This window comes from Trichechus manatus, unplaced genomic scaffold (genome assembly GCF_000243295.1).
Source record: "Trichechus manatus latirostris isolate Lorelei unplaced genomic scaffold, TriManLat1.0 scaffold00137, whole genome shotgun sequence".
Taxonomy (NCBI): Eukaryota; Metazoa; Chordata; class Mammalia; order Sirenia; family Trichechidae; genus Trichechus; species Trichechus manatus.
The window spans coordinates 4,809,327-4,822,640 of record NW_004444073.1 but is presented as its reverse complement, the minus strand read 5'-3'; the positions used below and the strand labels follow the sequence as shown (position 1 = coordinate 4,822,640).

Sequence of the window (13,314 nt, the reverse complement as noted above, 5' to 3'; positions counted from 1 at the left end):
CTCTCCTGTTTTTCTTTTGTCAGTTTGGCCAATGGTTTATCAATTTTGTTGATCTTTTCAAAGAACTAGATTTTGGTCTTGTTAACTCTTTCAATCGTTTTTCTATTCTCTCTTTCATTTAATTCTGCTCTAATTCTTCTTATTTCCTTTCTTCTGGCACATGAGGGCTTCTTTTGCTGCTCTCTTTCTACTTGATCCAGTTGTAGGATTAATGTTTTGATTATGGCCCTACCTGAGCAGTAATTTTATGGTACCTTCTCTTCATATCAGAAAAAGCTGTGCTGACCCCAGCTTCTTTTCCCTGAGTTGTTATCATATCTGATTAATGATCTATAGGACCAGACAACAGTTCACCTACATAGGGTAAGGGGTCATAATGCACTAACATAGCATAAAGATTTCTCTTGTCAACAATTAATTGGAGAATTCACTTTATGAAGCCCTGTTTACAGACCGACATGTGGAGAAATTCTTAACCTGGATCCATTCCAATTTATAGGATTTATGTACTACACTTGCTTTTTGGAAATAGGACTCTTTCTGCTTGGTACATTCTGTTTACATAATTTTCTATGTTCCTGTAATTTCTTAATCCCCTGTACCAAGTGGACCTAAATTCTAACCAGTGGTCCAGCTAAAAGAATTTTTGGACACCTATCATTATTCAAGTTCTGGAAAGATCTTAATGCCAGGAGCACCCTGCTCTCGTAAATCCAGTCTCTCTGACTAGAGCCCTTACACCCTGAGGGACTTAGTATTCAGCCTTTATGGGGGCTTTAAAACTTGTTGAGACACATGCTGGACCTCTTAAAATCTATTAGACTCCATTTTATTCACACACTTGGTTTCTGCTGTGTGGTGTGAAAAGGATATATTTTCAAATATATGTACATGCATAGTCTTGAACACATATTAAGTTCTCACCATGTGTGGGGGGATCAAAGCTGGTTATTAAGCAGGGGGAATTGAGCTGTAAACATTCCATAGGGCACCATATTGGATACACACTGCAGTGACTTCTGCCTGCCTCTCTGTGGTTAACTATGATCGTTTTTGTTTCCAGTGGACCAGCTACTGTCAATGTGGTCAGCATGGTATCTGCAAACACAGGGAAAGGAAAGCTATAGGATGGATTTAAAAGGAATGTGGAAAAACAAATGTTGTAGGTTGGAACTGGGAATTTTAAGACTGTATAGAAAGGTATTTTCTTCTGCCCTACTCAGTTTTGAAACTGTAAAATTATACCAGGTTAAGAGTGATGTGCCTGCACTTTATAACAAAGTAAAGGGTAGGATAGAAATGGAGATAAGAGACAAGGGCATATGGCCTCCCGTTCTGCTTCGAGAGTGCCAGCAGCATCATATGATATCAACCTGATTTACTGTGCTGTGGTAAGAACACATTAAATCAAAATGTTACCTTCCAAGGGCGTTATTTCAAAGATGTGCTTTTACGAGGTCTGTGTCTATTGTATTTATTAGCAATCTCCTATATATATATATATATATTCTTTCTGTACAGCATCTGCTTAGTAAGCACTTTGAAAACCTAATTTCACAGAAATGTTGACTCTCCAAAATATCCCTTAAGCACAGAACAGAGTCATAAACATACATGGATTTATCATTATTCAAAAAAATTCCAGCAAGCAACTAACAAGCATAGCTTTACCAATTATGGTGTGCTCTTAAGGAAATGTTAAGTCTAAATAAGGGACAGGCTGGGTCCTTTGATCTAAAGTGCAGTCTGATATGAAAGAGGTCAGTGGAGGATTGACCAGGGGATGTGCAGCCGTACTTTTTTCCAGAGCTTTTTGTCCCCACTATAGCCCTTCTATAAGCCCTTATCTATGTTTTATCCACAGTTCTCCCCTAGTTATACCTCTTATTCTGATTTACATTTTTCTAGCTGCTGATACATTTTTTAAGCTTTAATACTTTGTCATCTACACCTTCAGTAAGACACCTCAAACATCTTACATAGGAGTATGTTATTTTTATTGTGCCATCGAGTTGGCTCTGATTCATAGCGACCTTATGTATAACAGAACGAAAAAGTATATGCACAGAAAGATAAAATATTTCAGTAATTTATCCTTTGCCTCCCCCCTTCTTTTTCTCTCCTTCCTATCCATCCCCCTTCCTTCCATTCTTCCATTTTGCCAAAAAGTTTCTAAGCATTCAGCCAAAATCGCTACATGAATATATAGCAGGTTGCTTGGCTTTCTATGGCTTACTTTCTCCTTTGGGCTAGAAAAAATATATTTAAAACAACAAGAGAAATGAACAGAGTAGAAAAGAGCTATCAGGAGAACTTTTTACATGTCTGTATGGGTGCATATGTATGAGGGCATATACACACACACACACACACACACACACACATAAAGAATAAAATTTATCCAAATGAATATATTTACAAAGAATTTTGAAACTACTCATAGTCTCTTAGGGAAGCTTTTCATGTTCCAGATAGTGAAATATTCTTTTCAAAGCATCCGTTCCCCACACTTCACATGAATTATAGACCTTTGAAACGAAAGCTGAATGTTAACCTCAAAAAACACTTTATCCATCAAGTAAATCTTAATTAAAAGAAAAATGTCACTGGTGTATATTTTTGAGGTTTCTGCTGTATTTAATTCTTAGTGGCAATTCAGGCCATGTGAATAGAAGATTCTTTGGCTGGCTCTCTGAAAGTGTCTCCTCATCTGATTCCTCTTAAGTATTTGAAGAAAAAAGAAGAAAAGATTGTCTCCTTCCTGAAGGAGTAGAACATTGTCCCCCAAACACCCAGTTGGCTGCCAAGATTACTGTTGCAAAACGCAAACCAGCTAAGTCCTAAAATATACCCAAACAAAAGCTTGCCAACCGTCTGGATTGTCTGTATTGTTGAGAGGAAGGATGAGGTAGGATGGCCAACTTGCAAGCAAATCCATTGAGATCTTCCTGAGATAAGAGGTGTTCCTGAGAAAGCTCTAGAGGCATAGGAAACAGGAGAACCAGGACTAGATATCAGGGGCATCAGCTAACCTCTCTGAGCCTCCATTTTGGCATCTACTACAAAATGAAGGTAGTTGAATTAAAAGCTAAAATTCTTTGATTCCACAAAAAGGTAAGAGCAGTGCATCTATGCCAAGAAAAGGAATAGAGGACGGAGGCGATCAAATGTACTGTGTGCTGAGCACTATGCTGGGTGTGCATGGCCTCATGTATTCCTCCCAATAGGCTTGTGATGAAAGTATCGTTATAACCCCTTTATGATGGATGGGGCAACTGACTAAATAATCTGGCCCTACAGCTAGTTCTGGCTTGCGTCCACTGCTGTGACAATTGGGGACTTCACAGTCTAGGCTCTAGTTTTGCTCTTTGCCTTGTTCACCTTCATTAGCCTCTCCATTCACTACCCACTTGGCTTTGACTTTGGATGGAAGAAAAGATAAGAACCTGGAGATTAAGTTCTAAAATATTAGAAACCTTAAGAATTTATAAAAAGAAACCTTATTTAAAAGATGTTTATCCCTGCCCAAGCAAAAAGACCATGCTTTAAAACTGCTGCTACTACCACCATCACCACCACTAGGACCACCACCAATACTATGATTTCTTCTTCTGTTATTATTATTATTATTTTAGTAATACTAGAAGATGATCTGGCAAAGATAAATACCTGTAGGAACTTTTAGAATTAGGATACTGTGTGCACAGTAGCTTTCCATGAGGCTTGAATTAGGCCAAAAGTTGTTTAGAAAAAAAACTATGTAAGGCTTGAAGACCAAATTCAGCCTGCTGTCTGTTTAGGTAAATAAAGTTTTATTGGAACACAGCCATGCTTATTTGCATTTACATATTGTCTATAGCTGCTTTCACACTACAACAACTGAATAGTTGTGCCAGAGACTGTAAGGCCTGAAAAGCCTAAAATATGTTTACTGGCTGGCTCTTCACAGAAGAGGTTTGCCAACCCCTGGTTTAGGCTATTTGACTTACGAGGTAGGCAGTGAGCAGCAGGTAGGCTGGGCCACCAGGATTCACCTGGGATAGAATCAAATATTAGAACTCAGCAGATCACATAGCAGGAGAGAGATCAGATAGGGCTTGAGTAAAAATAGAGTACCCAGCCCTGGAGGTAGCCACATGTTTAAGGCTTCCAGGCACTTCCTTCTTTCCTGCAGAGCTGTGTGTTTACCCATGGGTGTATCAGTTTGTGTGAACCCTTCTCCTCCAGACACTTCCCTTTAGGGGCTTGTATCTTGGCTTATTTACCTGGCTCTTCTTTTGGTGTTCCTGACTCTGGCCGGAAAATAGCAGGGCTTCCAGCTGGTTCAGACCCCTACTGAGAATTTTCATTTCCACCCCAGATATGCTGAATCAGACTCTACAGTTTAACAAGATCCCCAGGTGATTCTTACGTATAATAAAATTTGAGAACCACTGCTCTACTAGTGGTTCTCAGAATTGGTCCCTAACCAGCAGTGTTAGCATCACCTGGGAACTTGTTAGAAATGCAAATTTTCAGCAGGAGTCTGAACCAAAACAAACCAGTTCGAAGCCCTGGAAAATAGTCAGAATTTAATGCATGTTTCAATGTGCCAGGCACTCATACACATTCATACACATTTATCTGCTTGTCTCTTGTGAAGTAGGGCTTCCATACTCTGTTTTATACATAAGGAAACAGAGGCACATTTAAGTAAAATAACTTGCTCAAAGAGTCACTTAGCTAGTAAATGCTGAGCCATGGTTTGAACCCAGGTCTAAACGACTTCAAAGAATAACTTTAAACCCCCTGTACCATACCCACCTTTAATGGTGTGCTGGAGCTGTCTAGCACCAGCTCATGAGAGCCAATCGTTAAATTTTTAGAAGCTGTGAAGCTGGTTATTAAATACAGTCATTATTAAAAATCAAAGTGTATAAACTTGAAGCTAAGTAAATTATATTACAAACAAAGATTATGCATACTCAAAATTCTTCACTTCCTAATTAGCTTACTGCATTTTACTATTATCTATGCTCTTGGGTTTATTTACATCTGTTAATTTGTACAGTGGAAATACTCTGTCTCTTCCAAACTTTATGTTAGGTGATATCACGTTGGTTGTTTGAAATTGACCGTGGTAGATCAGGACTTTACTCCCCTCCCCACCCCAGAAGCCAGCTGTTACACATTTACCAGCATACCGCTCACCTTGCATTCTGATTTTGACTTCCAGTATTCCAGATGACAGTCACATTTGTTTCTGCCTGACCTCCTAATTTGATCTTTGAACTCTATGACTCCTACAGCTAACTCCACAATAGCAACCTATAGAGAGGGCTGAGCTAGTTCTTCTGACAGTGGGTAGACACTCCTCAGTGTGATTCCGTTGTTGATAAAACATATTGCACCAAGTGAGGAGGAGTTTTAACCATTTTATAATTTGCCTTTGAATGTGGAAACAGGTTTCAGGATGGCTGGGAACCCTTAAAATATCATAGTGTTTTTTATCTTTATAAATAGAAAGTGAATTTCTGTTGTTCAGAATTTTAGGTAAGATTCTCTACTTAAATAATTTTCTACCTAAATGAGGGTTGTTATGTGTACTAAATATGTTATCAATTTGCAAGAAAACATATTTTTACAGCAAGGTATAATTAACCCAAATGGTAGTATACATAATTTGCTTGTTAACAATTCAAGGTAATAGGCATCGTAGTAAAATCCTTTAAAACATCCTTCTAAATATCACTAATGTAGTCTGCAATTTATAAATAGTTTATTCCAAATGGTCTTATGTTGGTTGTTTGCAATTCATAATACATACCTCACTATTTACAATTTCACATACAGGGGTTACGTTTCCAGATTTAGTACAGAAACGCCTGTTTAAGCAATAATTTAATAGGAATAAAGCTACTACCTGTAATGTTGTTCCATGTGAAAAATGAGTCCAGAGTTCTGACTTGGAATGCCAGAGGGCCTTCTTCCCTTGGGGTCACCTTACAGGAGACCACAAAAATAGGAGTGGGTCTCCTGGTGGTGCAGTGGTTAAGAGCACAGCTGCTAACCAAAAGAGGTCGGCAGTTCAAATCCACCTGCCACTCCTTGGAAACCCTATGAGGCCGTTCTACTCTGTTCTAAAAGGTAGCTATGAGTTAGAGTTGACTTGAGGGCAACGGGTTTGGTTTATATTTTTCTCCTATGATTGTAGCAGCAGTGGTGAGGGGGCGAGGGTGGACCTGGACATCCCTATGTTGAGGGGAGGAGAACTGTTCTAAACACTATGGCAATGAGGGAGGATATCTGAGTAAAAGGGATATACATAAGTTGTGAGAAGCCCATGTTATTGCCAAATGAGTTTACTGGCTATTTGAACCTTAGGTAATTTGGAGTTTGCTGTATTATTATTAACCCTAAATCCATCCATATATTAATTAAGGTAGATTATATCCTGTAGCCAGTGTTTGTCAAAGTGTGTCCCAAAGACTAACATCTGTCTGCAAACTTTTGTCACCAGAAATTGAGAGAAATATTTATCACTAATTTTATAATAATTGAATCTAATACTAAAAGATGAGGGTTGGCATCTCATTTGTTTTTCTAGTAATTATTTTCATTCATTTTTATAGTATTTTACAAAAACACACTGGTTTAGATAGATTGGATATTTTAAAATCTGGCCCTTTTAGAAGCTGACATAATTTCTTTCATTTAATAAATTGAGACCTCATAGTGGCATGACAGTCTGCAAAGTCAAGTAAGGATGCAAGAAGCATTAAAATTTTTATTTTCTTTAAAGCAGAAAGTTGGGAAATTTAATCTCGGTCATTGTTGCCCACCCCTCACCTCCATCCAGGGAGGCTTATATGGGGATGAGAAGATGAAGACACAGTAGCTGCCCACGGCCTCATTGCCTGAAGCCATAGTGGAAGCTTGAACTCGGAGGCTGTCTGTGCCTGTGACACTGGTGGAGCATGGGAATCCTTGCTGAGGCCAGGGTCCTGGGACAAGCCCTCCTTTCTCCCTCTGAGGCTTTGTCACCTTGGAGCCTTGGGCTGCTGCCTTGTGCTGACCAAGGGCCTAGATCGCTCTCACCCTCTGGGCTTTAACCCTCAGATTTAAGACTGGAGGAAAGCTGAGTTGCATCTCTTCAGTGAACTCAGGCTATTAGAAAATAAAGGCTAGAAATACAGTGCTTTCAGGCTGCTTTTGGGTTGACTCCATAACAAACTTCCCTGGAGGCTAGGAAGCTCAAAAATAGCTTAGGGAAACTTTAGGGGAAGAGGTAGTGGGGAAGGGACAGTAAAAGAAACAAATTAATGTCAATAACTTTACAACTCCAAAATGGGGGAATAAGCCCTTCCTTACAGTGTTGCTTGAGGATTGAGTTACTGTTCGTAACATGCACAGCAGAGTGCCTGGCACACAGTAGGTCCATGTATTATTAGTTCCCTGCCTCCCTAAAGGCCCATTGCCTGATTTCCAGATCAGGAAGCCCCGGTTCTCACTCGCTTTTGCCTGTTGGCTCCTCTGTGTCACACACGCGATGTGTGTCTGGATGATTTCATCCAGCTGTGATTGTTCTTACCCTTCTCCTTGTATGGGATAGGCTGTAAGCCAAGGGCACTTCATCTGGTGTCCATGGACCCCAGGCTTCACTTCCATGGGTGGGCTTCAGAGGATCTCTCTTAATTTGGATGTATCATATTTTATTTCTATGCTTTTAATGCATACTCTTACATTTTTTAACTTTTTTTTTTTCCTAGCTAAAACTTCATCAATTAGGCTCATCTGTCCTTCACAGCAGATTCTCATTATTGAATTGGGCCTGGGATTCTGCATTTCTAACACACTCCTAGGTGATGTCCGTGCTGCTGGTCCAATGACCACACTTACAATAGCAAGGCCAGTGAGGCCTCTGACTTTCAGAATGTGCTTCACATTGCCAGGCAACTGCTCTGAGCCTGCCATTTTCTTTTCGAGGGTGTCTAGTCCTCAGAAGCAGCTACCCTACTGCAGAGTCCTTGTAATTATAATCGTTCCCATGCCAAACAGATACTTGGCTTCCCAATGCCTTGATGTCTGTAACCATGGTTGAAGGTTTAAGCAACTGTATACCTGGGGGGTATTACCACCATACTTGGAACCCCTGGTTCCTTCAGATGGGTGGGCAGTCCAACTCCAAATTCTATCTTGAAGGCTGCTTTTTAGTACTGCTTCCAGAGCCAGTGGTTTTAGCAAGAAAACGGAGTCTAAGGCAGGGATTAAAGTGACAAATTTTTATTTGAGAAGTGCAAGCCCAGGGAAGAGAGGGTGAGGAATAAGGGAAGCGAGGTAAGGAAATGTGTGAAGTGACACAAAGTGATGCCCCTGTGTGGATGACCAGTTCTCTCAGAGAGCCACAACGAGACTCAACAGGTGCATGTGCTCAGCTGGCAGCACGTTCCTGGAGGGCTGCAAAAGAGAAATAACTCAGAGTAGTCCCAGGGAGAAAGGGAGGAGGGAATTCTCGCCCAGCTCTTTCCCTTCTCCAGTTTTCCATTGGTCTGATGCCAGATCCCACCCTCTATTGTTCCTCACAGCTAGAAGTGGCAGAAACTCTGGGCATGTAGTTGGTCAGTCTGGCTGCATGGAGGCATCCAAAGAATGGGGTGTGGTGGGGGGAGGTGGGCAGGATACCCAGGGCAAGTGGCTGGCTGGCCCCTCCAATGACCCCATGGACTGGAAGTGGGAAGTACGAAGGGAAGGCAAACATTTTCATGCCAAGGCAAAGAGAGGAAATTACATTCATTGTTGATAGTCTATAGCAATTGACTTTTCCTTTTGTGCCCATATCATTGAAGAACTAGGAAGTGCTTTTTAAGTCTTCATACTTCTGTCTTGCCCCAGTATTGAGCTGCTGGAATAACAAGTGAATACTCATTTATCAGAGGAGACCTGCTACTCTCCACACACATGGAAGACATTGCTAATGATTACTCCCCTCCTTCCCATTGGTTACGTGCTGGTCACTTCTTCCCACTCCTGAAGTTTCCTTGTGTGTGATACTTGTATGTATTAGTATAATATTCCTGGCTTCCCCTGCTCCCTCCCTCACTCAGAGATGAAGAAGTGACTCAGAGATGCAGAAGTAACTTAATCTGATTTGTGAGTCTGGAATGAAAAACCAGGACCTTGAAGTCCCTGGGTGGTACAAATGGTTAATGCACTCGGCTGCTAACCAAAAGGTTGGAGGTTTGATTCCACGCAGTGGTGTCTTAGAAGAAAGCCCTGGCAGTCTTCTTCCAATAGGTCACAGCCCTCAAAACCCTATGGAACACAGTTCTGCTCTGACACACATGAAGTTGCCAGATTGGAATCCATTCAGTGGCAACTGGCGGTGGTGGTCTACTGCCTTGTTTCTTGCTATCAGGGTTCTGTTCTTGGGGGAGCACACCCCTTCTTTCTGCTTTTCCTGCCGTTAGTCTCTGTTTACAGAGGTAGCCTCCCCACCTTCCCTCCAACACACACCCTTTTCCTTTTTTCTCAACTGGTTGATCATCCAGGAGAAGAAAGATGCTATTACTTGGGCTCTAGCCAAGGTGCCAGCAGCACAGAACCTGCCCCTAAGTAGTGCCACAGCCACAGTCAGGGCGTCATCAGGTGAGATCAAGCCTGTTGAGAGTCCTGACACCTGCAGCCACAGTCTGTCTTTGGCACATGCTGCTACTGAGAGCCATCCAGTATAGTGGTTATGAGCCATCCAGTATAGCGGTTATGAGCCATACAGTATAGTGTTATGAGCCATACAGTATAGTGGTTATGAGCCATGTAGTACAGTGATTATGAGCATAGGCCCAAGGGGTGTCAGGCACGGGTATAAGTTCTGTCATATTCCTTAAGAACTGTGTGACCTTGCCAAGTTACTAAATCTCTTGAGACCTCAGTTTTCTTACTTGCAAAATGAGGATACTGATATCTAGTTCGTGGTGTGGTTTGTAGGAATTAAATAAGATAATATAGGCAGAGTACTTAGAAAGTGTTCAATAATGATAGTTACTGTTACCATGATCTATTAAGTTTTGAAAGAGGTTAAAAATAAGCCTGATTCTCCTTCTGTATAGGGCCCTTGCCATTTTCAGATATAATGGGTAGGCCCATGGTGTTGTGGATAATTCTATCATTTCATGCTTAAGGAACCTCTGAGGCTACCTCTAGTTCTTATTTTATGAGTGTGGACTGCTTTTCTCTCTTTTCCATCAGCATCAATTTCATTTTCAGAGTGGATACAGAGGAAGGGATAGTCAGGTATATTTTCCTTCGGACCTGGATCTTGCCGCTTCCCTGTCTTTTGAACGATGTGGTTTTCAAATCAGGGCTGCTGATACCCTCTTTCCTCAGAATGATGTGACTTCATAAACCCCCTCGTGTGTAAAGCCAAACTGAAGTATAGAGGCTTTGGACTCAGTGTGTGAGAAGCCTCAGAAAAAGAAAAAAAAAATCACGCTTCATTAACAAGAGGAATGGCTTTGGAAAAAAATCTGTACAGTACACAACATGTTAGTACATTTCCAAGAAATGGTTGCAAATTAGTCAAATCAAGTTGCAGATGTAGTCAGGAAATTCTCAAATGATTTTGAGTTTCCCATAAAAGATTTTTGTGATTAAATCAAATGACTTATACCCAGTGTTTCAAAAGCACAGTGGTGCCAGTCCCTCCTCAAGTCACTTTGAATTGAAATTTCTACGATGCCATTCATGGCTTTCCTGTTGAATTATGAAGTGTTTGTGTTTGTTGTGTAAGTCGTTGGGAGTCAGGGGTAGAATCAAATTCCAGAAAAATACCACCACAATCACAGTCTGAGAACACCAGTAACCTTCCTCTTTGCTCGAGGAAGGCTTTCTTCCCTTGTGGTTGATGTGCTTTGTTTTTTTAATAGCTTCCAATGCTCTGGTATTAAAGGGAATTCCTGCTGAGGCCCCTGTAATATGAATATCACATATGCTGTAGGTTTTGTCCGTTCTAACTTTAAAAAAGATAAATCTAAAGACAATGCTGTTGCTGCTGTTGCCAAGTTATAATCACTATAACGTGTCTTTGGGGGCAATAATTCATCCCCAGTATTTTCACCAAAGAGAGGCATTTAAGATTATTCTTTCTGGTCCGTTCCTGAAGATTGTTGTCACATCATTTATTATTGTTATGATTGTTACATTCCTAAGCTGTGGTTGCTGTGTGGAAAGGCAGATTTTCCTATACTTTGCTTAAAATATTGTTTATGTTTTTTTACTAGGTGGCTGTACTACAATCCCAGAATCAGACCTAGAGGAAAGATCAGTAGAACAAGACTCCACAGAGCTGTTTGCCAACCACAGGCACCTCCTTGCAGAGACGCCCATGCCTGGTAAGAGAACGGGTGGCCGTCACAAATGATAGGTCAGTAACAGCGACACTTGGGTCAGTTTTTTAAGTACCAGAGAGCATTTTGCAAAGCTGCTTGTTTTACTTCTTCATCCTTCCCCTCAGCATTGGTGCAGCTGAATTTGATCATTTGTGTATTCTTTTCATTATTAAGCCTTTCTTCTCTCTTTTTTTTCCTTCTTCTCTCTCTTCTTTGCCAGAAGCTTCATCCCTCCATGGAGTCTCGGATTAGTTCAAGAAGAGTTGTCTGGATGAGCGGAAGATGCCCTTCCCAAGGCTGACGCTGTGTGGACCTCATGCCAAGCACAGATGTAGGGCTGGCCCAGGTGCTCCATCCAGCTTGCCTTCCTGGAGATGACACTAGAGATGGGGAGCAGAACTTTTTATTTTTCTAGGAGGACGTATAATGCCATAAGCAAGTCAGTAGAAACTTGTCTGACCAGGAAAAGATGTTACTGCCTTTTGGTCAGATGAATGCTGACATTCAGAGGATATAGTGAGATAACATAGTTTGGGACAGACTTTACAATGCAGAGACCCAAATAATTTGATACCCCATTTTTCACAGAATTCTTATATATAGTAAATGTATCAAGTTTAATAAAGCATCTAATTGGCAATCAATATCTTGATTTTCATTTATAATCATATAGGTGATTTCTCTACAATATTTTTTCACCAAAGGAAAAAAATTGAAAACTTTGTCACTCCACAGTAAGACTTGAATGTAATTATTTTATAAAATGAAAAAACATAGAACTTTCACATGATTTACGCTATTAGGCTAAAAGTGGAAGAAGGTAAGTTTTCTAGTATTGTATGAGTATGTTAAAATATTTTCAAGGAAGCTAGTACATGAGCATCCTCTTTTGAATACTCCAGTGGGTGACACCTTTTAAAAATTCAGGTTATAAAGGATTCACACCTTATTACAATGAAAACAGAAGGTTTTTGCATGCAGAAAATCAGAACTTTTTTTTTCTTTTTTGTTTATTGTTCTAGTTTAAGCGAAAGTTTACAATTCAAGTAAGTCTTTAATATGAAAATTTATACATGCATTGTTATGTGACCCTAATTGCTCTCCCTATACTGTGATAGCGCACTCCTCCTTTCCACCCCAATATCCCATGTACATTCAACCAGCTCCTAACCCTCTCTGCTTTCTCATCTCATCTCCAGACAGAAGCTGCCCATTTAGTCTCGTGTGTCTACTTGAGCTAAGAAGCATACTCTTAACAAGTATCAATTTATGTCCCACAGTCCAGTCCAATCTTTGTCTGAAGAGTTGGCCTTGGAAATTGTTTTAGTTCTAGACTGACAGAGAGTCCGGGGGCCATGCTTTCTGGGGTTCCTCCAGTCTCAGTCCGACCATTAAGTCTGGTCTTCTTACTAGACTTTGAGTTCTGCAGCCCACCTTTCTCCTGCTCCATCAGGGACTCTCTGTTGTGTTTCCAGTAAGGGTGGTCATTGGTGGTAGCCGGGCACCATCTAGTTCTTCTGGTCTCAGGCTGATGAAGTTTCTGGTTTATGTGGCCCTTTCTGTCTCTTGGGCTAATACTTTCCTCGTGTCTTTGGTGTTCTTCATTTTCCTTTACTCCAGGTGGTTGGGACCAATTGATGCATCTTAGATGGCTGCTTGCAAGCTTTTAAGACTCCAGACACCACTCACCAAAGTAGGATGCAGAACATTTTCTTAATAAGCTATTATGCCAGTTGACCTATATGTCCCCTGAAAGCATGGTCCCCAGACCCCCACCCCTGCTAGACCCCCACCCTTGTTAGACCCCCACCCCCTCCAAGTGTTTGATTGTATTCAGGAAACTTCTTAGCTTTAGTTTAGTCCAGTTGTGCTGACTTCCTCTGTAGTGTGTGTTGTCCTTCCCTACACCTAAGATAATTCTTGTCTACTGTCTAGTTAGTGAATAACCCTC

The 13,314-nt window shown here is 40.9% G+C and overlaps 1 protein-coding gene across 4 annotated transcripts in view; it reads left to right on the top strand.

The window, feature by feature from the left end:
- The window catches only part of BBS9 (Bardet-Biedl syndrome 9), a 518,471-nt gene extending 506,381 nt beyond the window's left edge, over positions 1–12,090 (top strand). For all 4 annotated transcript variants that reach the window (XM_023739587.1, XM_023739586.1, XM_023739589.1 and 1 more), the window contains 2 exons: positions 11,256–11,366; positions 11,584–12,090. In XM_023739587.1, the coding sequence (XP_023595355.1) occupies positions 11,256–11,366; positions 11,584–11,615 (143 nt within the window). In that variant the 3' untranslated portion in view covers positions 11,616–12,090. The remainder of the gene's footprint in view (positions 1–11,255; positions 11,367–11,583) is intronic.
- Positions 12,091–13,314: the final 1,224 nt, after the last annotated feature.